We start from the raw sequence: 26947 nt of genomic DNA on the forward strand, positions 1-26947 counted from the left end.
AACAATAAACAAAATGAAATGAAATTGGTAATTGATGAGGTTCAAAACACAGAAAGCTGCGTAGTATGTGCCAGCAGGTCACTTCAAACTGGCTCTTGCCGGTATATATTCTTCCGGATGTAACAGCGGTTTCTCGCAGCACGACAGACCGTGTGAATGAACTGCCACTACGATTTTCTTCTGCGTAAATGAATCGTGAACAGATGCTCTTATTGACCTTCTGGTCTGTGCATGAAGTTTGATCCGAATGTGATTGTGCCCACGAAAGATAGTGTTTTAAATATCAAGGTGTTCTCGTTCGGCACACCAGTTTCTTGAGAAAAGGACGTGTTGTCTTTTATTCTAGCTTAAACGACGGACATTTTTTTCAATTGAAAGCACTGCTTTTTTTCTTTATCTTTCATCTGATCGGCTAACTTACTGAAGAAAAGGCGGACCAAAACGCCTCTGGGTTAAGTAAATTATTGTTACTCGTCTTTAAATTACTACTAGTATAGTAGGCTGAGGTTACCCGTACAAATGTGTGTTTTTTTCTGGATCATAAACAACGTCGATGTTTCCGTTTAACACTAAACTGAAAATGGAAAAGAAAAAAGGGAAAAGTGACATTTTGGTTTTGTTGTGCCGCGAAAATTGGAGTTATTAGATTGTTTTAAAAGCACAGTATGAATGCTTTCAGGTGAATATTGTGCGACTTATTAGCAGTGGTGTTTTGTGAATTCCATATCGGAATTTGTTTTTCATAATACTCGTGTGGCTGTCTAAGTACTGTGGATTTCCAGAAGCAACTCACTGGATAAATGATGATTCGGGTGACAAAATCAGTTCTCAGCATCGTCGAAAGAAAAAAAAATTCATTGTTTTACAGGAACTTCTCTAAAAACACGTGCGAACCTAACCAAGTCGACATCAACATATCGGTTGTCTACCAAGCGTTCGGACAGTAAATTGAATGTACAGTATCCGTAAGCCGTTTGTGTGCCAAGTATAGCTGTCGGGACATTGGTATCAAGTTCAGTGATCACCGGCAAGTCATCTTACAGATTGTCACCTTGATTCTTTGACAATTCGCTTTTACGGACATAGCCTATGTGTTAGTCGGCTCGGTTGAAAGCCTACGTCTGAATCGGTCATCACTCTGCCTCTCAAATACAGGGTAGTGCCATATTAAGTGTTGCAGATCGGAAGACGTAAATTTAGAGCGGATCGATCGAACTTGAAACAAAAATCGTGTAAATAGCCAACCAGCGCGAGAGACAGCGACTTGTCCCACTCGGCATAACAACTGCAGTATGCAAGGTTTCTATTTACATCCCTATTGTTACATTCTGTAGTGAACCGGACAGATCATCTCCGAGCTACTTGAAAATGATCGTGGATACCAACGTGATCGCTTCTACTGTGTCCAGTGTCGTTGTCGCCCGATCGCACTCTGAACTTCCTTGTGATGGCCAGCAGCAGCGGGCAGAGGTGTCACTGAACGAACTTTCCGCATTAGCATCAACATCAACTTCAAAGGAGAATGTTTCAGATTATGGAGAAGCGTCGTCCAGTAGTGTGCAGCCAGCGACGACAGAGTTGGAGGATGACTTGGCCGAGGAAAAAGAGGAAACAAAAGACGATGACGAGGATGACAGGTAAGGGGTTTGAAGTTGCGTGAAGTTGCAAAAATAATATTAGAATCCGGATGTTAACAAACGTGTCTTTCCATCGGGCGTGTCAGTGATACAATTTCAGTGCAGTTTTCGTCCGCGACAGTGCACCCAGCGTTACTGTTTTCTTTCTCTCCATGATTTGTTACATTTAGTCAAGTTTTGACTAAATGTTTTAACGTAGAGGGGGAATCGAGACGAGGGTCGTGGTGTATGTGCGTGCGTGCGTGTGTGTGTGTGTGTCTGTCTGTGTGTGTGTGTGTAGAGCGATTCAGACTAAACTACTGGACCGATCTTTATGAAATTTGACATGAGAGTTCCTGGGTATGAAATCCCCAGACGTTTTTTTCATTATTTTGATAAATGTCTTTTATGACGTCATATATCCGGCTTTTCGTGAAAGTTGAGGCGGCACTGTCACGCTCTCGTTTTTCAACCAAATTGGTTGAAATTTTGGTCAAGTAATCTTCAACGAAGCCCGGACTTCGGTATTGCATTTCAGCTTGGTGGCTTAAAAATTAATTAATGACTTTGGTCATTAAAAATCTGAAAATTGTAAAAAAAAAATAAAAATTTATAAAACGATCCAAATTTACGTTCATCTTATTCTCCATCATTTTCTGATTCCAAAAACATATAAATATGTTATATTTGGATTAAAAACAAGCTCTGAAAATTAAATATATAAAAATTATTATCAAAATTAAATTGTCGAAATCAATTTAAAAACACTTTCATCTTATTCCTTGTCGGTTCCTGATTCCAAAAACATATAGATATGATATGTTTGGATTAAAAACACGCTCAGAAAGTTAAAACAAAGAGAGGTACAGAAAAGCGTGCTATCCTTCTTAGCGCAACTACTACCCCGCTCTTCTTGTCAATTTCACTGCCTTTGCCATGAGCGGTGGACTGACGATGCTACGAGTATACGGTCTTGCTAAAAAATGGCATTGCGTTCAGTTTCATTCTGTGAGTTCGACAGCTACTTGACTAAATGTTGTATTTTCGCCTTACGCGACTTGTTTCCATTTTTGTTACCATTTCCTGTTTAAATTTTGTCTGTCTCATTGTCTGTCGCATATTTGGTGAGCATCTAAGGCCAACAACAAAAAAAGTCTGTTTACGGTATCCCGACCGACCCTATTTTTTTGCGCGACCCTAGACTCTTTTTTTTTGGCATTTTGGGGGGGAAAAAAAACCCACCAAAAATAAATAAATAAATAAAAACAAGAGTCTTTGTTTTTTTGGCAAAATGGAATAAAAAATCGCGACCTACCGACCCTATTTTTATATTTAGTCAAGTTTTGACTAAATATTTTAACATCGAGGGGGAATCGAAACGAGGGTCGTGGTGTATGTGTGTGTGTGTGTGTGTGTGTGTGTGCGTGCGTGCGTGCGTGCGTGCGTGCGTGTAGAGCGATTCAGACCAGTGTGTGGCCTTAGTGACATGTTGCTCTTACCCTATGCAGGATTGATCTCTAGACAAATCTCTGCCCACTTTTCCCGGCCTTCACAATTCTTGCCCCCTGCAGAATGTGAGTTTTTTCTTCCCGAGTGACTAGTGTCCTACTTAATTAAAATATAGAACATCTTGAAAACTACTATCGCATTTACTGCTCAGTCATACTACTACTTCTCCTATTACTACTGAAGGCGGGTGCTTAATCAATCACTGAATCGACAAATTAACCAATCAACCAAAAATAAAACCTCATAATAAAACCTCATGCACCTAATTGTTCTACCCAAAACACGGAGAGAGAGAGAGAGAGAGAGAGAGAGAGAGAGAGAGAGAGAGAGAGAGAGAGAGAGAGAGAGAGAGAGAGAGAGAGAGCGAGAGCCGAGAGAGAGAGAGAGACTGAGAGAGAGAGAGAGAGCGAGAGAGAGAGAGAGAGAGAGAGAAAGAGAGACAGACATCAGTACAGACAGAGATAGACAGACAGAAAGACAGACATACGGACACTGAGAGATAGACAGACAGATAGACAGACAGACATAGACAGACATAGACAGAGACAGAGACAGGGAGAGAGACACTGAGACTGAGAGACTGAGAGACAGACAGACACTAGAGAGAGACAGGCAGACAGACAGACAGAGATAGAGACAGAAACATGCAGACAGATGGACAGACAGGTAAAGGCAGAGGCTGAGACAGAGCAGCCTATCATTACACGCGATTCCGCGAGCGTCTTGCAAGATATTTTGCAATTTGAAACCAGGTTACTAAAACATGTTATCTAACTGACGAATCATGATAATGACAGATTAAACTGACCTTGAACTCAACAATTCTGTCCATAAAAGGAAGCAAAACAATGCAGCCAGAAATCGTACATGTATTTGCGCGAAGCGAGCATAAATATATTGTATCCATGCCCGCTTCAGTCGTCAATGGACCGTTCAAGCAGAAAGCAATCTTCTTCGCGGCATGTCGCGGCCTGCAGCCAGTAGCAAACGTTTAGCCGGCAGGAGGGGGATTCCCCGGCCCCTCCCAGTATAAATCCCCCTGGTACTGTCGCTGTCACATTGCGTCTATTGACGTCAGTGCCACTCAAAGATTAGCTGACTGCTCCAGACTGACTTTTGACTTCCGTGTTCAAGAGCCGCTCGTGACAAGGCCAGCTACACTTCCGCAATTGCTTTTGTTGTCACTTGTTTACCGTTAACTGACGATTTATGTGTGCTAAACAAGCTCTGAAAATTAAAAATATAAAAATTATGATCAAAATGAAATTTCCGAAATCGTTTTAAAAACTATTTCATCTTATTCCTTGTCGGTTCCTGATTCCAAAAACATATAGATATGATATGTTTGGATTAAAAACACGCTCAGAAAGTTAAAACGAAGAGAGGTACAGTAAAGCCGCGTGCTATGAAGCACAGCGCAACCGCTACCGCGCCAAACAGGCTCGTCACTGTCACTGCCTTTTGCACTAGCGGCGGACTACGTTCAGTTTCATTCTGTGAGTTCCATAGCTTGACTAAATGTAGTAATTTCGCCTTACGCGACTTGTTTTTTCTGTGCACAGTGGGATCATATGGTTTTGTGATTTGTGTGTGTGGTGTGTGCGTGTGTGTTTAAACTGACAAAAAATTCATCAGGAAATTGAAACTCACCACAGCAAGCAGTGAGGCTGTTGATTTTTGGTACATCACTCAGTGTACGTGAACAAGTGGAGGGGTGATCATTTTCACTAGCCATGATTTTTTTCATTGATAAAAGTCACTCAATCAGTAATGGCATTGGATTGTGCGTTTTTAACATACAACGCCTAATTTCAGCATTACCATTTTATTAGCAAATGACGAGCTTGGCAAGCCATAACACAGCTAAGAACTTTTTTTTTATTTGGATCACTGCCATTGTCACTAAAACGAGATAAGTCAACATACACTTTTCAAGTCGAACCCGGAAGTTTTACTTGATGCATATTCATGAGCCTGACGTCAGGGGAAATCACCCACTCACAGCACTTGCTTTTCATTCCTGTTTTCAGGTCATGTTGTTGCGCTGCAGACGACATGGCTGGAGACGATCAGAAAGCGGAAAAATACATCGTTGACATACCATACAGCGTCTTATTGAGCATCTATCAGTCTCTTGATGCCGATAAAGGATGGGAATCACTCGGTAAGTTCACTTTGACTTTGTTTTGGTTAGAAGATCGCCAGCAAATTGACAGCCCAGCTACTCCCCGTCTTCTCATCCTGTTTCGAGTTCGACCACAAGCCCCTACGGCCCCAGCAATGAACAGAACAGTCTAATTCAGCTTGCGTCACGGTCTGTCCAGGAAGACATCCTCCGCTTATCACATCCAACCCGGTACAGGATACTTTCGGTTCCCAAATCAACCATTCAATAAAGTCTCCACTAACTGACACTACACATGTAATAATTACCCTCACCCCTTGTTGCACACTGCATGTCCACTTCTTCCAGAATTTGACCGACAAAAGATTGTAAGCGCTTATTGGTCTAAATGTTGTTGTTGAAGCAAGTCCTGATCACATGTTTTGATTAAGTGATTGGATATTTAAGACTTTAAGAGTGGGTGTGTTGTTTGGTAAGTTCATTATAGTTGATCAATATATATATCAAGCTGTATAGTACAAGTAAGCAGCCTAACATTACATATCGAACCTACGCGTTCTTTAAACTTTAAAGCTGCTCCAAAATTAATGTAAGTGTAAGTATTGCTTTGTTCTTAGGCTGATCTAAACTTTGTTGAAATAAGCTATAGCTTACTACACAGTTGCATGGTCATATATAGAGGTTACAACACGAGTGGTTTTTTATATGGCTTGTATTTCAGTCAAGACCCAGCGGATGAATATCAAGGGACTCACGAGCCTCTGGTCAGACTGACTGGGTTTTTAACGATTGCTAGTTTGACTTCTGTTTTAGTTGAGAGCACGAGCACACACACTCAAACACATACGGTTTGTCATGTTGATCACAAGAGAGAATTAGAACAGCGAATAACAGATTACGTCCCCATAATATGACGCGATGGACGACAGACGTCATGAAATCTATGACGCTGTGATGATAGTCTCGGCAAGTCGAGACTAAAACTCAGCAATAGCACTGAACAACTCTCGCGCAAGTTCTCAAAAGCGTGGTAACCCGTTGCACATCCGGTCGACAGAGACATGTGCACTTTGGAATGTCAAGGATGACAGAAAGTAGAGCCAGCTATGATGTATTTCGTGCACTCTTATTTATCCACTATTTTATGTGTTATAAGAGTGCAATAGTTACATCATAGATGTAACAAGAGAACAATAGAAATACAAGAAATATGCCTAGAGTATATTTACAGAGACGAAGAAGGGAGGTCATGGGATATATAATACTAGATGAATACCCGCTTCGCCGGGTACCCGGCTTTGCCGGGAAGAAGTAGAGCAGAATACCCGGCTTTGTCGGGTACCCGGCTTTGCCGGGTGTACGCCAGCTTCTCCGGCGCATTGTACGAGATTGACACCACACGAAGGAAGGGAAATAAACGCGCAAAACACTGGAGAAGATAAGGAAGAGTTACTGGGAATAGATGTACAGAAAAACCAAAATCGGTTGAGCGCTGCGCGCTGAGAGCACGTTTTGAAAATTTTCATCGACCAGATTGTGTCCGGGGTCTACCTGAATATGCCCACCAAATTTGAAGCAGATCCATCGAGAACTTTGGCCGTGCATCGCGAAGTGACACAGACAGACAGACAGACAAACACACACAAGCCGTATATAGATATAGAAGATATATATGGCAAAAGCTATATGCACTCCGAGTGTATACAGGATCGACGAGTCTGTATACACTCCGACAATGAAAAGATCTGTTACAAATCTGTAGCTAATAAAATGCCCCCTAACAAGTCGTTAGGAAGTATAGCCAATGAAAAATCAGTCTGACGTATGGACTTCTGCTTTCTCTTTTTCGGAGTGTCGAGGGTTGGCAAAAAATGTACATTCACATAGTATACAACCATTTCTAGATCAATACACACTCCCAAAGTGTTCCAAACTGCGAAAATAAACTGCCATAAAGCATCAGTTTCGGGTTTGTTTTTGTCTGTGTTTGTTCCCAGCGTACTTTGATACCATGAATCGAAAGTGAAGCATACCTTCGCAAAATGGCATCAAATGACGCTCCGAATGTTGATGCGGTTCAGTGTCTGGTCTTTTAAGTACACCCCGAAAATGTAATCTACGTCACAGCAAAGGCCGTGCAGCATCAGATTGTTTTCGTTTCTTTGTACTCTTATAATCAACTGCTCTGCGTTCATATCGCAAAGTGGGGTCGAATGGCAAACTCACTTTGCGACCGGAAGTTAACGCCGGAGTGTATGCAAGATACTGACCCCTGTATACACTCCAAGTGCGTATAGCCAGTGCATATATATACATGTAGCTATTAAGTTAATTAACTTTTTCCGAAGACATAACAATATTTTATCAGTTTCAAACAATAACAAAATTTGGCAAGTATATAATGACACTGGTCACTGCACAAACAAAACAGATATTTCAAATCTTGTGATTGAACGGAGATTTTGATCATGCATGTGAAAGTCTGAAAGAGACTGACAAATTGAACAAATATCGATTTTGAATCCTCTGCATGAACAGGTATCAAGTAATCAAGTCTCTGTTGTCATTTCGTCGTCGTCCTGGAATTTTGGCGTACTTTCTTGGCGATTTTGATGTTGTTGTGCTTTAGACTAAGTAAATCATTCTCCATGAGAAATATTCTCTAAAATATGATGGACAATACATGATTTTACATTCTTTTATTTGTCTATCCATACCAGGTACAAATATAAACACTATATCATAATAACAATAATCAGTTTTGGCCTTCTGGTAAAAATCTGTCTAAAATGAGTTATGCCCTATTCCATGACAATATTGATTTGTAACAAATGGGGTATGTTTGTCCCTGTTCAAGGACTACAGTTCCTAATATAAATCTTATAATGCCTATGTGCATCACTGCATGTGTCCACATATGCATTGTTTGTTTTTCTTCCTCATGCACATTAAATTCCCATTGCATTACATGAACATCTGTTTATTTATGAACATGTCAAGCATTTTATTTTCATCATAATATTCATCATAAATTTACCTTCATCTGTTCTTCAGCCTCAGAAACAGGGTACACATTCGACAAAATTCGGCTGTTAGAGCTTGAGGGAGCAAGGAACCAGGGCAGCCCAAGTCGCAGTTTGCTTTGGGAGCTGGGTAGCCGCAACACTACTGTACGCCAGTTATATGGCTACCTCAGCGTCCTCAGTCGCTTCAGAGAGATGAAACTATTGGAAGATTATGGTGAGTGCAATGGTGTTTTAAGTAGAATTCCATGTCAAGAATTGCGTGTTTGGATGAAAAATCCTTTTTACAGTCACGGTGAAAAATCTACTTTTTTAAATACATATGTTGTCTGTTTGCACAGTCATCTAAAACATACTATATTTTCATGATGATGACTGTGTGTCAGTGTGCTCTTACTGGTATGATTGTGCGTCAGTGTACTCTTACTGGTATGTTGGTTAAAGGCTCCGGTAAGGTCTGCCTCTTCAATGTTTCTGTGGCTTTAGTATACCCAGGGTGAGAGACCTATTATGAAGGTAGTTTTAATGTTTGATTAACTGAATACATTAGGTGCAAAAATACAACACAAAATCTTATCTGTATTCATAAAATTAAGAGTTCAGTTATATCGAGTCCATTCATTTGTGTGCATGTTTTTTGTTTTTGTGTGTGTGAGGTATTTAACTGTCTTTTCTTAACAGCTCAGTATTCACTTTCTTTGTTTAATGATGCTGTTTCAGTGTTTGTGGAACAAAGAACTCTCTTTAGCATGTTTTGTTCTCTGGTTTTTAAACAGTGAACAGCCCTTCTAAGACCTCAAGTGTGGATAACGGTCTGAGAGGTCTAAAGTCTCCGTCTTCATCCTTGGACAGCCCCAGAGGTAACCGTTTTGGGGGGCTCTCATCACCCTGTAAGTCATATTAACATTTCAGATTTTGTTTTATATATATATATAGATCCAGCTTTATCCACCCCTAAGTTCCATGGGTCATTTTAAACAGAGAATATAAACTGCAAGAATGATCAGTTACCTCCTGAAAAACGTAGATCGGAAGTAAATAGAACATAGAGAAAATAAACCAAGGAACACTGTACATGTATATAAACTTTATATTTCAACCCTGTACTTTTCAGCAGCCTCCCTGTCAGGCAAGAAGAGCAACAACCCAAGCATGAACAGCGACAGCATCAACTTTAACCAGCCGAAGTCCAGCGGTGATGTCAACAACAGCATGAAGTTCCAGGAGAAGGACAAACACTACTCGGGCAAGCAGATCCCAATGGCTCCGAATGTCTCCCCCTCGCCCCCGACTGGCGGGAATCAGCCTGCCTCCTCACCACACAGCCCTGCCTCCATCAAGGTTCCCTCAATGAGACCCAGCAACCCCAGCAGGAATGTGGTCAACAGCAGCAGCGCAAACATCGTGCGCGACATGGTCAGGCAGTTGCCAGGGGGGATGCAGAGTGGCAGCCCCTTACCTCCCAGTCACCCGTCATCCCAGGGCGGTCACCTCTCCTCCCCTCTCCCTTCCTCTGAATCTGACAGCCCTATCTCCTCCGGTCCATTTTCCTCTCTGCCTGGCCTGGACAGCAGCTTAGAGGCTCATATGGCAGTGATGGGCTCTGTTTGCTTCAGCTACTCTGAGATCGTTCAGGCCACCAACAACTTCAGCGAGCAGAGCAAGATCGGGGAGGGAGCGTTCGGTACAGTGTACTTTGGAGTGCTGCGCCACAACAAGTGTGCTGTGAAAAAAATGTTTGAGGTGAGCATGGAATGTTTTAATGGGGATTTTATAAGTTGCATGTATTGGTTTAAACAAAATTTTATTCAGAATTTCTTCGCATGAACATTTCGAAACACACAGCTAGGACACGCACTCAAGCAAATGCTTATATCACGTGACCAGAACAATACTAAATTACACACATTTTCGTAATGGTGGACATAACAACAATAAACCAGAAGAACAAATTGAAAGAATGGGGATGGGGAGCTAAATAGGAACGAAAGAATCAACAGAAGATAAAAAAGAAAAGGGAGGGGGAGGGGGAAGAAAGTACTAACAACCACAAGGAGAGACTAGGACGAAAGCGCATACGAAGAGAGCATCAAGTCTAAGACATGCAATATGTAAATTCAAGTAAATGTAACACATTTTTTTTTATGGAAGTTGCATGTATTGCAGTGGTCATTGTAAACAGAAGTTAAAAACAGTATTGGGAAAGTGTGGATATGTTCTGCCTTTACTGATTAAGACTTAGTTGTCTTGTCATTGACGTTTACGTTTAGCGCATTTATATTGAAATTGGTTAATCTCTCAGACTCACAGTCATTTATAAGTGACCCACTGAATTTCTTTGGTGATGGTCAAGAGTGCATTATGCTGATTCCATTAAAGTTGCCCTTTTTATGATGATTGTAGCTGGTGTATACTAACAGAATTGTTTCCGCAACAACAATGTCTTTTGTGTTGAACTGGGGTAGCCTTAACTCTCTTGTCTGTTGTTAAAACTTTTTTGGGAGTTATTAGTAAAATCAACATTAATTGGAATGAAAACTTCGGACTGTACAAAGGTGCTTCTTGGTGTGACAGTTGAGTCTATACCAAGTGGTGAGGTATATTTGCAAGCCATGGTTCGGTTGCCTAAACAGAAGTAGTTGAATGAAAATCGGCACATCATTAAATATTGTTCTGGATTAGGATAAGGTATCATATAGACCTGTGAGGTTATCCTCATGGAAGTTAGTGCTGTTTTCTCACTGGGGAACCCGAGCTGCCATACAGTACGACGCTACCCACTTTTTTTCCGGCATGCTTGTATTCATGTTTTAAAGCCCCGAGACTTATGATGTGAACTTGGGATCTTTATCGTGCACAAAGGTTGTTCCAAAACTGAGAAAAGGCTGCTCAAAGTTGACTCTGGGAAATATTTGCCTCGTCGAACCGACACCAATAATGACAAACTAGTTTCAAGCCCGTGCGCTACGAACTATCTCCTCACCATTGTTGTTTGCTCGTAAATAAGTAAAGTCCTACTTGTGTTTGATCTTATCAGGGCAGCGGTCAGGAAACTGTTGTGGAAAGATCCACGCAGGTTCAGAGGGAACTCACTTCCCTACTAAAGTAGGTATACTTTTTCTTCTTATGTTTACTTGTTTGCTTTCTTTATTTGATATCAAAATTGCATTGTTGTAGACATTGATTGGTGTGTTTGAAAAACCACTTCTGATTAGTTTTGATGTTAACATAGTAATGTCACACTGAGTAGATGCTGATAAATATTAGAAACAGAGCAAAAAATAGCAATTGATATTCGCAGAATGTTGTTTATTTGTCTTAATTACTTTTTTCAATCGCTAAAAATTAATGCATTTATGAACATGCTTTGGCTCTGCTGGTTGAGCATGTTATTACCAATACCACTTTGCATCAAGATTGAAAACATTTTTTTATCAGCCTATTGTTCTGATTGTTTGCCAGTCTTATGTCACCAGCGACTGGTATCTGAAGGGTTTAACTCGTTTCAAATTGATTAAATGAACTTTTGCAGGTTTCGTCATGAAAACATTGTGACTTTGTATGGCTATGCTTCGGAAGGAGAGTGCCTTTGCCTGATCTATCAGTTTATGCCAAATGGATCTTTGGAAGACAGACTTATGTGCAAGGTATTTGATAAAAACATTTAATATTTATACTGCATAGAGCTTATAAGTGCGTTTTGATTTCTTAGGACATAGTCCTCTTTAGAAGACGCGATTTTGGTGGCTTCAGAGGCTTTTTCACACAGCTTGTATCATTATCATCTTTGGGTTAATTGTCTGGTCTCCTCTTATTTTGTAATGCATGTTCTTGTCGAAGAAAGAAACAAGTTGCTTAATATTCTAAATCAAATATTAAATTCATGGACATTGAAGTTTGTTGGGTGAATTTAACATTTACAATTTTCTGTATTATTGAAGCATCAGCTGAAGGGGTTTTGTGATTTTGTGAGTCAAATCGGTGCTGAAAAGTAGGTGCAGACCACAGCTTTGCTTTTTTACCATTGGTAATTCCAGTTTAAAATTCAGATTTCTGAATCCCATTTCTGTTTGTTGGACCAGCCTTTTTTTCTGCTTCTCCCCTGTGGTCCTTTTTTCTGTTAACTTACATAAAAAATGTCCACATACAGTACAGTGGTTCTGCTTATGTTTTGAAGCTAACACTAGATGTTATGATTGTTTTTATCTTCTGTACAGAACAGCACAGCCCCTCTGGTGTGGTCACAACGACTGAACATCCTGCTGGGAGCATGTCAAGGTCTCAACTTCCTGCACAAAGCAGGGCAACAGCCCCTTATTCATGGAGATATTAAGAGGTTGGTTTTCTGTCTTTGTTGGGAATCTTCCCTTCTCTTTTGAACAATGCTTTTTTTGACTGTGAGATGTTTCAAAATGTACTCCATAATCTTTTATTTGTATTTTGGCCATCATTCAAAACAGATTTTTATATGTTTGTGTTTTGTCATTCTTTTTTAAATTAATTTGATCACTGGATACTTTCTCCATCTTATTTTTGTTGTTGTGATCTTGCCATGCTTCTATAGTAAGCAGAGATGCACACGCTGGAAGGCACCACCTACCTTCAGCACATGTATTTCATCAAATGCAAACAGTTCAAATTATTGATGTCCGTTGTCTGTCCTGCACAGTGCTAACATCTTGCTAGACAAACACATGGAAGCCAAGATCGGTGACCTGGGTCAAGCCCAGCAAGCCACGTCCAGGGCGGCCGACAGCACCACCAAGCACTTCACTCACATTACACGCGCCGAGACTTCCACCAAACTGTACGGCACCAAGGCCTACCAGGCCAGGGAGTTGCAGACTGGGGGGTCCTCCTCTGTCAAGAGCGACGTTTTTGCTATGGGAGTGGTGAGTTTTTTAAAGTTTTTTTATACCTCAGTTGCATGCAGGCTGCTTCAACTCTTACTTTTTGTTTCCCTTTTTGTAATTTTTAATTATTTTGTTTCCCTTTTTGTAATTTAAACTTTGTTTTTGTTTTGTTATAGAGGCATCCTTCTTCATTGGTCGTTTTTATATTTTTTTATAATCAACTGGAAAAGTCTGTTATCATTTATACACTCTCGGGAGTGGTGAATGTTATTTATTTTCTTGTTCAAGACATCATCTGTTTCGGGCCTGTGATTTCTGATTTCAAGTCCTCTTTGTTTTAATAAATCAGTTCGAAGGTTTTGATCTTATTTTGTTGTGTGCTTTCTTTGAGTAGAAGATAATCTACAATATATGGCAGCTTATAATACAAAGAGAAAAAGCTGGTGGTTTTCTGAAGTAATAAATGTGTGTTTAGTGATGTTGATTTCAGTTTTTTGGGTGTTTTTTTCAGTGCTGCTTGACACAGTTACTAACTTTTTGTTTCTCTTGTGGTACAGGTGATACTTGAGATGTTCAGTGGAGAAAAAGCCTATGATGAGAGGCGTGAAGGAGAACAGTTTCTGGTGAGTAGCTAAAGTAAACTTGATGAATATTGGTATCTATTTTTCCTTGCTATATATTTGTGCCTAGGATGAACAAAGATGGCTTGCTTTCTCCCTGGGGAAAGCAAGCTGCTATACAGCCATGCGCTAACTTTTTTCCCCTGCATGCGTGTGTTCATGTTTCCAACCCCTTAGACTTTCGCTGTGAACTAGGTATCTTTATCATGCACATGCTTGCACGTACACCGAGGAGAGTCTGCACAACTTGGAGTTGGACTCTGGGAAATAAATCCTTCACTGAATCTGCGTGGGGGTCGAACCCATGCCGATAGCAAGAAACTTGTTTCCAAGCCACCTCCGCTAACGACTGAGCTATCTCCCCTTCAGTTTGTCAAATAATAATTGACAAATGTATGATTTGATTAACATTTCACCATATATGACCAGTTGCCTGTGTTCAAAATTATTGACTGTTTGGTTTATCAGGGGTAATCTAGGTTACACTTTGATTTATCTAGGTTTGGTTTAAATTACATATTCTTACCCAACTCCCATAGATAGCAATAACTTCATTTTGTTGCTAAGGTATTGAAGCACTCATCCGTGGTAACACGGGAGGTAACTCTTAAAAACAAAACTCTACACCATATAAGGCATGGTCCATGGTAGTTACCTCCCCTACCGGTGTCCTGCGCCGGACATACACCGGTGACACTCATTCCTTTTCCTTCAACCCACGTTGCATGACGTGTTTTGAGGTGCTCAGGCTTTTTCTTAAGCCATCGGCCTATCTTTCAGGGAAGGCCATCGAATCTTGGTAATATATCAACGTCCTTCTTCACGAATCGGTGAGAGCGTTCCTTTTTTGTATAACGTGAAGATTTCTTAGCGTTTTTGAAAGTTTTGCCACTTGTCTTTTGTAACAGTGGTCCGCCATTTTGACTTTCAAAATGGCCGACAACATAAAGAGAAAACTAAGAGCTCTGCCAAACAGACTTGCTCACGTGTTTCTCAATTGGGCAAAACGGTTAAAGCTGGCGCTAAACCACGAACTTCTTATACTACTCATAGCTCTCAAAGTTCTAAAAGGTTCCTTGGCGAGAAGCCGTCTTTGGTTTGGGACTTTACCCTGATAAGCAGCATTCTATTCTATTGTTGATAGATACCGCTTCTCCCTCAGTTGACATTTCAGCTTCGGTTAATAACCACAGGTGTTACAACCATAATGAAGTTAAGCGAGAGGAGCTTCTTGTCCTCTTTTTGTCATTGTTTATTCTGAGGTTCAGGGCATGTTAACTGCTGATTGTAAACAAATAGCAAATTAGGCTTCTCTGCTGCTCCCTTCCGGAGTAGGTAAAGCCCGGTCGCTCGCACGGGTTCGTTACGAACCTTCTGCAACCATTACGTCTTCCGACGTTGTTGCAGAGCCAACAGATGAGTTTAGGTCGTAGTCAGGTTTTCCTGTCAACGAACTTTTGTCTGCCTGTTAGACATCAGCACCGCCCAGTCCTCTCGGCGTCGCGGGCGGTGTTTGCCTTGGCGAAGCACGCAAACTGCGGCAACGGTTTCCGCTTTGGCGGAATTGCACACCAGCCAAAAGGTTCATTCCACACGCCAGCCTTACGCCCTACTGGGGTACGGGATGGGGTGTGAAGAGCATGTGTCCGCTACTTCCGGTCTTGCGTTTACGCGATCAGGTAGTAGGACAACAGTGCCTTCCGGTCGCCATTCGTTGGGACTTGTGGGTGCTGATGCTTACCAATCTACTGCGAGTTCCGGTGGCAAGATGGTATGCCTTTTGGCTTCCGGATTCGCTTTGGCAACTTCCGGTAACGGTTTCCGCTTTAGCGGATTTGCACACCAGCCAAAAGGTCCCTCCCACACTCTACCCTTATGACCTTTCATGGCACGGGGCGGGGTGTGAAGAGCATGTGTCCGCTACCTCTCTTTCCGGTCTCGCTGCTGCGTTTCCGCGATCAGGTAGCAGGACAACAGTGTCTTCCGGTCACCATTGTTGGGGCTGGTTTGGGCTGATGCTTACCGATCCGCTGCTGGATCCGCTTCCGCGGTCACGGGTACCGGTGGTAGGATGGTATCGCCTTCCGCCAATAACACTTCGGTGTTGGCGGTCGGCACTCATCAGCCTTTGGCTTCCGGTTCGCTTCGGCGGTTTCCGGCGCCGTTGTACAGGCTACAACCATTTCCGCTTCCAGTTGTTCAGCTGGCATGAGGCAGGTCGATGGAGGATCCGTTCAAGGATGTCCAACTTCCGGGGGGTTTTCCCAATCATTTCCGGCTTCGGCCGATGTTGTCTCTGCGGGGTTGATTTCCGGATCTCACACTTTCGATTATCGTTGGGATACTCCGGAACAGGATGATGAGGATGTGGAAGACGATGCCTCTGAGGCAGATGGGGATGCTCCTTTTTCGACTTCCGGTTAAGCTGCCAACTAAGTTGGCCTTAGCCGCAGAGGTCACTACACACTATTTCCCGGAGGGAGTAGTGGTAGCGCTGTCATCTGCTGTTCCTCCACCTTCAGCTTTGCTGATTTGAGCCTTCTCAAGAAAATCTTCGAACTTTAAGTTCTTAGAGCATCCCTCGGTGGCATTTGAACTTGCGAAAGTTTTCTCAAATGATTCTCATCCACCACCACTTCCTTCGTTGGCAGCGCTCGGTGAAGCACCTGCTGCGGCATTGCCTTGGCTTGCGTCACCCGCGACACCGGTAGGGGAGGTAACTACCATGGACCATGCCTTATATGGTGTAGAGTTTTGTTTTTAAGAGTTACCTCCCGTGTTACCACGGATGAGTGCTTCAATACCTCAGCAACAAAATGAAGTTATTGCTATCTATGTGAGTTGGTAAGTATATTAATTAACCCAATGCCCCCTGACAAAAAAATGGCAGGCAGCCTTCTAAATCCTGAGCAAAGGGAAACTACTCCGCACAACATGCACACATACAAAACAAAACAATTCATATAAAATCATAGAGTACTCACATTTATATAGAAGATGGCAGAATAACTCGAGAATACACTACAGTTTCATATGCAAGTATGTTTTGTCCACTTCCGATGTAATAAATGTTGTTTAAAAAAAAAAATCCAGCAAGTGTTCTTCAAAAACGTCTAACGTGTCAGCCTTCAGTCCTCATTTACACCAATATATGTTGAAACTCCCAGAAAAATCCTCCCGAAAGTCCTGTTGTCGAATAACAACACCCAGATCGATGTCAGACTCATCCCCTTTCACCTCTTCAAGTAGAAAACCTTCGAAAGGCGTGTCAGAATCGTCATCTGAGTTCCCCACGATCGAACACCATACTTCCAAACCTTCGTTCAACGCCATTATGTCAGACAAAAAAAATCTCAAACTTTGAAAATTCACAGCTAACACACTATCGCATCGATTCAAACTCTGCAAACGCTAGAATGAAGCAGCCGGAAGGAAGTGCATTAATCACATCCGGTCGCAAGGCCTTATGGGTAAGGCTCAAAGCGAAAGTGAAAGTAGGTGACCTAGTGTTTAGCGGGCCATGCCGGGCGTTTCAGGGATTTCATAGGGCACTTCCGGCGGGCCATGCCGGGCGGTTCAGGGGGCATTGGGTTAAATCAAAGTTTACTTTTGAAACTTTATATTTATCAACGACTTATCTCTTTTACTTTTTGGTTTATCTAGGCCGATTACTTCAGGAGCCTTCAGGAAGAGAGCGGAGATGAAGCATGCCTGGCCAAGATGGACCAACGCGGGGGAGAATGCCCCCAGGAGGTGGCGCTAGCAGTACTCCACCTAGCCAATGAGTGCACAAGTCTTTTGAAGAAGAACAGACCTAACAGTGCCAAGGTAAGCAAGCACCATTGTTCTGAAGTCAGACGGGCGCAGTGGCCTAGTGGATAAGACATCGGCCTCCTAATCGGAATGTCGTGAGTTCAAATCCCGGTTGCGGCCGCCTGGTGGGTTAAGGGTGGAGATTTTTCCCAGGTCAACTTGTGTGTAGACCTGCTAGTGCCTTATCCCCCTTTGTGTGTACACGCAAGCACAAGACCAAGTGCGCAAGGAAAAGATCCTGAAATTCATGTCAGAGTTCCTTACAGAAACACGAAAATACCCAGCATGTTTTCCCCGAAAGCAGTGATGGCTGCCTGAATGGTGGAGTAAAAAGATCATACACGTAAAAGCCCACTCGTGCAAAAGCATGAGTGAACGTGGAAGTTTCAGCCAATGAACGAAGAAGAAAAAATCATGGATTCAACCTGTCACATTTAGTGCTTGTGCTTTCAAAGGTGGTTTTGTCAGGGAGGGGTGGGGGACAATCGGCTTACTGTCAGGTAATTAGGTAGAATTACTAGTACATGTACTTACGTTCTTTGTTCTTTTCGTTACAGCTGCTGGAGAAAATGGTTAGCGCTGAAAAGCTGTACAAAGAGAAAGCCGGAATAAGTAAGTTAATTATTTGCTTTATGTGGATTGTTGTGAAAAGTTGTTGTGTTGTCTATTTTAGAACATAATTTACATAATCGATGTTAACCAAATTTATGAATATAAAACTTTTCTGAAGGGGTATTTGAACAAAACTTTGATAAGTTTATTTAGAAAGTTGTGGTGAGAGCTTATTAGCAAAGGAAAGTAACAGTTTTTGACCCTTCTTTTTAAAAACGAGATTCAGGGCAAAGCAGTCATTAACATAGTCTTTCTCACTGCAACTCAGCTGGAGGAATGAAGGCTGCTTCCATCTCACCACAGACTCAACAGGATTCACCCCCTACTGCTGCAGACCCTCAGGCCTCAGCACAGGAGGCTGATTCCACAAAGGCTGAAGAGAACCTGTTGCTCCGCCAAAGAAGTTTCTTTGAAACGTATAACAAAGGATTAGAGAGCATGGGTGAGGAAAACTTAAACGATGAAGACCATGATGATGAGGAAACTTATGATAACGGTTGACAAGATTGTGAAGAAAAAATCAGCAATGCAGTGTCAGAGGAGACCAGTATTGTCGGCAAGTGCACGCCATCTGAGGAGGAGGGAGCTACTGGAGCTTTAGCCAAGACTGACCACCACAATCGAACCCCAAGCGAACAGGACGAGACCATGCTCAATTAATTCAAACAGAAGGAACAGCAGTATGGAAAAACCTTCAAGAAGCCCACACAAGCTTCACAATGTTGAATGACAGTACAGTTGAACCTGTCAATTACGACCACTCAAGGGACCGACCACAGTTATGAAAAAGTGAATTATACAGGAAAAAACTGTCCGGGATCGTTTGACATTTTGAGAATAACCCCATGTTTTGTTCATTTATTGTTGTTGTTCAGTTTGTAAAATAATAATAAGATGTTGTAGAGGAGAGTGATGAACTTTGAGTTAAATGAGTTGTAACATCCCTTGTGCTCTTTTCCCAATCCTACCACCACCCCATTATTCGTGAAACAGGCTTTTGGTCATAGTTGTTAAGCACTATAATAAAACATATTGCATGATTTTCTTTTCCAGAATTGACAAACATGGACAGCATGCCAGGTTCAGAACGTTCCTGCCACTTATCCCACAGTAGCTCTGCTGACAGAAGCGTCCCTAATCTGGCCGGAGCACCCCCTCATGACCTTCAGCCCTCCTCACCCCCTTATCACCACCAGGCGGTGCAACAGCAGCCCTCCAGTACCTTTAACGTCAACCTGAACAGCAGTATGGTGAGTCCCAAGGAGAAGCTGTACGCCACCCAGTTAGTCGGTGCTTCGCATGAGAAGAAACCAGACATCGGCCGTCCTGATAATCGTCTGGCAGTCAACTTGAACATGAGCGCGTCTCTCCCCAACCACCCAGCAAGGCAGGACAGCCAGTCGTCCTTGGGGAGCGGACCAAAGAGTCTGGGTACCCCGAGTCCCATTAACAACCCCATCGCATGCTTTCCGGAAGGGCAGCCTTTGCCGCCTGCTTTTCGTCTGCAGCAGGCTTACGATCAGCAGAAAGAAACTCCAGAGGAGGAAAAAAGGAGGATCTCCAGGCTGTCCGCGACCTACCCAACAAAGGAAATTGCATGGCGCCAGGAGGAGGCAGAGGCATTCCCACAGTCAGACCCAGCCAAGCTGGCCGCTCTGCAGCAGTTTGATCACAGTGGTTACAGTGCAGAAGAGAAAGAAGTGAACGTCTTGCAGTCTGACCCCAAAAAGCTGGCAATGCTGAAAATCTTTGACGAAAACCTTCATCATCCCACCGAGGAGAGTGCCGAGGGTCAGATCCAGAGCCCGTGTCAGCAGGACCCTCTTGCGTGTGACCCTCAGAAGCTGGCCTACCTCAGACAGTTTGACAGTACTAACGTTGGCCAGGCTGACCCCGCCACCAGCAGCATTGTGCAACAAACACAGAGGGAAGAGGAGCAGTCTCTGGCCTCTGACCCCCGCAAGTTAGCTGCCTTGCAACATTTTGATACCGACAGTCACAACAGTGCGTCTGTCGATAGCGAGGTGGCCACAGTACACGGGGAAAGTTTGCACAGTGCTGCGGGCAACACTCCCCTGGTCAGCCAACAGGATTACGTGGTGGTGCCATCACAGAGAGAAGCGCTGGAAGCCTGCAAGTCCATGGCACAGCACCAGGGCCCAGCTCAGCAGCCCAGTCTTTCTCCCTGCAACTCAGCTGGAGGAGAGAACGTTGCTTTCATCCCACCTACTCAACAGGATTCATTCCCAACTGCTTCAGACGCTCAGGCCTCAGCAGCGGAGCGCCAAAGAAATTTCTTTAAAATGTATAACGAAGCATTAGAGAACATGGGTGAGGAAGACTATGACGATGAAGACTTTGATGATGATGATGAGGAGGAAACTTATGATAACGGTGGACAAGATTGTGAAGAACAAATCAGCAATGCAGTGTCAGAGGAGACCAGTATTGTCAGCCAGTGCACGCCATCTGAGGAGGGAGCTACTGGAGCTTCAACCAAGACTGGCCACCACAATCGAACCCCAAGCGAACAGGACAAGACCATGCTCAATTACTTCAAACAGAAGGAACAGCAGTATGGAAAAACCTTCAAGAAGCCCGCACAAGCTTCACAATGCTGAATGACAGTACAGTTGAACCTGTCAATAACAACCACGCAAAAGACCGACCACCGTTATTAAAAAGGGAATTATTCAGGAACAAATTGTCGGGGATCTTTTGGTGGGGTCGTAATGGACAGGTGGTCACCAGGACAGGTTCAAATGTATTAAATGCTGTCCCAGTAGAAGCATGTGGAAACCCAAGCTGTGTGTAGAGTGCCAGAGAAAGGAAGAAGTAAAGAGTGCACGAGAGAGAAGAGCGAAAAGACACATTTATCATACTTGGTAGATATGAAGAATCATACATGTCCTTGACGTAAAAAATGGCAAATTCAGACACTTCAAAAACTGTTGAAAGGTTAGAGTGAGAGAGAGCAAATTCTGGGACAGAAAGTTACAATCCTTGGAGAACATTCCATTGGAGAACATTCTAGAAAATAAAAATGTTATGTTTTTTTTCAAAAGGTGCTCACCTTCCAGAGCATATTTTTGTACATAATTTTTCATGTTGCTATGGATTGCTGATTTTACAACATCATTTCAACCGGCTGTGAATCATGTCAGCATTTAACTGTTGAAATAAGTGTATAAAATAAGGCTTGTGATGGAGACTATAAGGAACAACTGCATGTGTGCATGGTAGAGGGTGACCCCCCAAAAAATGCAACCCTCAAAAATGCGAACTTGTGCATCTGTGGACTGAATCACTTTATATTTGAGGGACATCTGTACATCTGTGGACTGAATCACTTTATATTTGAGGGACATACACTTCAGCATGACCCTTCCACAAAGTGGCTATTTTGTAAATGAAATGGTCTGACTTTAGTGCAATTTCAAAACAAGTTTCCAAATTCGGCGATTGGTTCAACAGAACAAGGTTTGACATTAAGGGGGAGCAATACTTACCTGATTTAAACCCGCCAGACTTCTGAATGTCTGAATGTCTGAGTATACACAAACACCCCCTTCACACCCTAGATCATCGGTGACCTGAAGAAAGCAATTACTGCTAGGTTCAAGGCAATCCCCAGACAGGAAAGCTGAAAATTACGGAGGTGTAATTTGGAACACATTTTCGAGAAAAGGTAAATGTCGGACCATTTTACCTATAGACTCAAAACTTTGTAGACTGGTCGTGGGCAAACTGAAGTTCATGCACAGCAACTATGAAAATATTTGCTAAACTCAAATGACTGGGAAAAGTAACCCCTTCGTTGTAAAGTTACACTTGCGCCATGTCGCGCAAAAGTAATCAATGACATGAACGCATTAATTCATCCATGGGAAATGCCCTGATTCTGCCTGTAATTGCTGTATTCAAGTCATTGTTTGCCTAATTTTGATTAAGGTATACTCGAATTACCCCAAAGGTAACAATCTGGAGGGCTTAAATCAGGTTCATTTGGCTACCACTCAATTTCAAACCTCGTACTGTTGAGTCGATCCCCGAATTTGGAAACTCTTTTTGAAATTGCACAAAAAGTCAGACCATGTGATCTATAAATTCGTCACTATGTGGAATAGTCATGCATAGGCTAAGGTCGATGTCCCCCAAATCTGAAGGGATTCTGTCCACAGATGTAGAAGTTATTTACATTTTAGTGGGTTGCACTTTTTTTGGGTCACCCTGTATCTGTGATGGAAATATATATGGATTAGTGTGCTTGTTAGTGACTGAGAGCTGAAGAATGCAAGCAAGATAGAGAACTACAGTTGTACATACCCACTTCTCTTTTCTTACATTTACCAAGACACGGAACTTCACAAAACAGCTAGGTGACCAATTACATCAGAGAGCCATAAGCTAGGCTATTGCAGTATGAAATTACTGAAGACTAGCTACCAAACCAAATATATGTGTATCCATTATACCTGGGTTTTTTAAATAAAAAGAAAACACACCAGTAACCAGGTTAGGTACGTTTATATCTAGAATCAATATTTCGGAACGTTACTGCCTTCTTCGGGATGGTAAGCTTTTTTTCTCTTTTTTGTGTGTGTGTGTGTGCACTTTCACATATTTGAAACAATTTTTTTTTTAATTCATTGCAAAAAACAGTAAGAAAACAATCTTCAGGATACTCCCCCCTTTAAATGCAACTCTCTAAAAAGATTGAACTGCCGTAGGGAGGTGGATACCATTCAGGTTGTCGTCAGTTTCACTGGATTTTTGTGTGGAGGGAGTAAGAGGCCAAACAATGTTCAACAGTATAAGACTCACTGGATATTATGATCAGTGCATGTGACCCAGGTGATGTTCTCTGACCCAAAAGTGTTCCATTCACCAAAATCTTACTGTAAACTTACATACACTCTTCTCAGAATCATTCACCCTATTTTGATACAGTGGAACCCCCCTTTTAAGAACCTACAGTTTAAGACTCTCTCCCTTTTAAAATGCTGTTTTCTCAGACTCTGTTCATAACTTCTGTTAAGTAACCCCCATTTTAAGACTCCCTCCTTTTTAAGACCTGATTTTCTCAGATTTGTTGAGGTCTTAAAAAGGGGGTTCCATTGTAAATGATGATTGTGACATGAACAGTACAGAAATGCTTATTTTGATTGGGATGATGTAAAATGCTTTCTTTGATGTAAATTGAATGGATCTTGAAAAGGCTTTAATTTCAAAATAGCACACTTTGTTGTTGTGATACTTCCAAATATCAGACATGGCTAAGGTTTATGTTGATTATGTTCAACACATCACAGTCTCTTGTATTACATTATAATCCTTTGCTAAATCACCATTGTCTCAGAATTTCAAGGCCATGTACATTTACTTTCAACAATTTTCACCAACATCTGCTTACATTGCATGGTAGAGTTATGTGTGTGTGTGTGTGTGTGTGTTACACCGACAGACTTGTTTTAAATGTTCGCTATGTAGAAGGCCGTTAACATGTATTGTAAGCTATGATTGTACAGTGCCACATTGTAAGCTATGATTGTACAGTGCCACATTGTAAGCTATGATTGTACAGTGCCACATTGTAAGCTATGATTGTACAGTGCCACTATTAAAAAATGAATGCTTCTGTCACCATTGTTTAACCTCAGTTACACATACTTTGTTTTATTTTTTCTGTCCCTCATGCTTACAAAACACTAACACAAAATAATACTCTGTTGCAACATGGTTCAAGCAATTTCAATTTACGTGTGGAATCTTTGAGCAGATGAACACAGTCAAGTAATCTGAGAGTGTTACAAGCCCATTATTTATTATTCTTATTATTCTCTTTATTTATATAGCGCCTTATCCGAAGTTCAAAGCGCTTTATGCCGTGTGAGATGGAATTTTTTACACAATATATCACGCATTCACATCGACCAGCAAACCTCAAGCCTGTTAGGCGAATGTTCACCTTTCGCGGCCTTTATTCCAAGTCACACGGGTATTTGATGGACATTTCTATCTATGCCTATACAATTTTGCCAGGAAAGACCCTTTTGTCAATCGTGGGATCTTTAACGTGCACACCCCAATATAGTGTACACGAAGGGACCTCGGTTTTTCGTCTCATCCGAAAGACTTGCACTTGAACCCACCATCTAGGTTAGGAAAGGGGGGAGAAAATAGCGGCCCGACCCCAGGGTCGAACACGCAACCTCTCGATTCCGAGCGCAAGTGCGTTACCACTCGGCCACCCAGTCCATCTGAATTATTTTCTAGTCAAGACTGAAAACTTCCAAGCTGAAAGAATGTACATGTACACATGTTGCTTTTGAAAGTAGATTACAACTAGTGAAAACTTACAGTATGCAGGGCAAAGAGTAAGAGCTGAAACAAAAATTGCCATTGGTATCAATGGTTTTTGAATGTGACTGAGTCAAGTAAAAAACCTAAATAAAATAAGAAACCTCTGTGTGTGTGCACGCGCTATCTCCAGTTACTTGGGAAGATTACTTTACTGGACATAAAACTAAGAAACCTAACGTTGCGTGTCGTTCAATAGTTATGGCATCTGCCTTTAAACTGAGAATTTTCCTAATAGAAATGTACCAGATAAAAGATAAGTTTTGTCAAATAAAACAAAGATCTTGAATTTGTGTGTGGTGCAGGATCGGGAACAATAAATTAATGTAAAACAGCTTATTAAGCAGAGGACAGCTCTGGTTAATCTTCTTCTGCGTTCGTGGGCTGAAACTCCCACGTACACTCGTGTTTTTGCACGAGTGGAATTTTACATGTATGACCGTTTTTACCCCGCCATTAAGGCAGCCATACGCCGCTTCCTGGGTATTTTCGTGTTTCTATAACCCACCGAACTCTGACATGGATTACAGGATCTTTTTCCGTGCGCACTTGGTCTTGTGCTTGCGTGTACACACGAAGGGGGATAAGCCACTAGCAGGTCTGCACATGTTGACCTGGGAGATCGGAAAAAATATCCACACTTTAACCCACCAGGCGGCCCCGGCCGGGATTCGAACCCTCGACCTTCCGATTAAGAGGCCGACGTCTTACCACCCCGCCACAGCGCCCGTCATCTGGTTAATCAAACAGAGATGTTCAACTGGTGAAAATGTTGCACAATAACTGGCCCATTACGTCCGAATTTCAGGCTTTGCAGATCCAAAGTTTATTTAGTGTAAATAATTTTGTCATCATTTAACTCTGTTTTTTGTCCACATTCCCCAGATTGTGTTTGTAAATATAGCTATCAATTATTATAGCAGATACATACTCCAAGAAAAGCTGGCTCCAAAGTACAGAGTAATTTTTTACACTTCCAAGCCAACTATCGTCTATCATGATCAGAAGATGGCCAATACTTTACAGCATGTTTCTGTGGTGCATTGTTATATGACTTGAACAAGTGTCACTGCTGTGGTTGTCAGTGCCAGTAATTTCACCCCACGCCTTTTATGCTTTTCTTCCTTTTCTCTTTTTGGGATTAGGGTGGGTTGTTATAGAGGCTCTAGTCACACACAAAAAAACCAAGCATGTCAATAGTCTCCTGTCCACCCAGCGACCTTCCCCTTGACCCTGCTTGTGACCTCGATGTTTTTTGCCCCCGCAAGGGGTACGGTACTCTCCAAGCACCCAAAACCTCAAAGAGAGATAACTGGCGGAAACCTTCCTATTGTAGTCTCCTGTATGACGGCTTACTAGTGCCAAAACCTCATAAAGCAGGGGAGAAAGCAGCCCGAATTTCCATGAGGGTAACCTCACTGGACTGTAAATCTTATCCAATCCAATCCAATCCAATAATTGTAATTATCAAGGGAAAATGAGTAATTTTCCCTTGATAATTACCATTTTCACATGTTAATTACTAATTTTCCGCAGAAAATTAAAAAAAATTCCGGAAAAATTACTAACTTTCACCTGTTAATTACTAATTTTTAGTTTTGGCTCACTTCCTGACGGATTGCTAGTGCCGAAACTAAAAATGAGTAATTTTCCCGTGAAAATTAGTAACTAACAGATGAAAACAGTAACTGACAGCGTTAATTAGTGATTCTCACGTGATAATGGGTAACACCAGGTTTTGGCACTAGTAAGCCGTCATACTCCTGTCCGCCCAGCCGACCTTCCCCTTGACCCTGCTTGTGACCTCGATGTTTTTTGCCCCCGCAAGGAGCACGCACCCAAAACCTCAGAGAGATAACTGGCGGAAACCTTCCTATTCACAAGTTCATGCTTGACCCAGATCTTTTCCCAAAACTGAAATATTTCTTTCCATTTGTTCTTTTTGTTTGCAGAAGATGACTCCATTGATAGGTGTGAAAATATGCTCAGCTCTGACTGTTATCACATTACAAGTAATCATGCTTTCTAACATCTGTTCACTGTTGGGACGTTAAAGCCCTGTACGAGCAAACATTTTAGTTTTTTAGTGCTGCCTATACTTTCTCCAAAAGAAACTGGTAGAGAATGAAAAGAATGTGTAATTTTCTCTTTTTATTCAAATAAATTGATTCTAAAATTGTTTCCATTATGTCTACTTGCTTGTCAGTATAAACACATTGTTGCCATTGGTTGTCAAATGTCATGATCAGAAAATAAAAATTAATAAAACAGGTAAACTGTCACTGTGTGATCAAGGAGGTTGTATGCATATGTGATCGTGAGTGAGACAGAACATTTCCCCACAGAAATACAGAGAACCCCCAAAACCATTTGCGCAGAATTTAAAATTATGCTTCTGATAATCTGAACATTTACC

The 26947-nt window shown here is 42.0% G+C and overlaps 1 protein-coding gene across 2 annotated transcripts; it reads left to right on the forward strand.

The window, feature by feature from the left end:
* Positions 1 to 569: 569 nt before the first annotated feature.
* Positions 570 to 26807, forward strand: LOC138964975 (uncharacterized). Of its 2 annotated transcripts, none has more exons than XM_070337080.1 (13): positions 570 to 1637; positions 5156 to 5289; positions 8305 to 8490; positions 9050 to 9163; positions 9391 to 10016; positions 11311 to 11378; positions 11806 to 11920; positions 12491 to 12609; positions 12943 to 13165; positions 13684 to 13749; positions 17410 to 17574; positions 18117 to 18171; positions 19225 to 26807. In XM_070337080.1, exons 1-13 carry the CDS (start codon positions 1369 to 1371, stop codon positions 20790 to 20792), a joined length of 3708 nt encoding a protein of 1235 aa, XP_070193181.1. In that variant the 5' UTR covers positions 570 to 1368; the 3' UTR covers positions 20793 to 26807. The 2 variants fall into 2 exon arrangements, with proteins under 2 accessions (XP_070193181.1, XP_070193180.1); XM_070337079.1 differs by having other exon boundaries at positions 571 to 1637; positions 9388 to 10016.
* The last annotated feature ends 140 nt before the right edge of the window (positions 26808 to 26947 follow it).

The sequence above is a fragment of the Littorina saxatilis genome, linkage group LG4 (assembly GCF_037325665.1).
Source record: "Littorina saxatilis isolate snail1 linkage group LG4, US_GU_Lsax_2.0, whole genome shotgun sequence".
NCBI lineage: Eukaryota > Metazoa > Mollusca > Gastropoda > Littorinimorpha > Littorinidae > Littorina > Littorina saxatilis.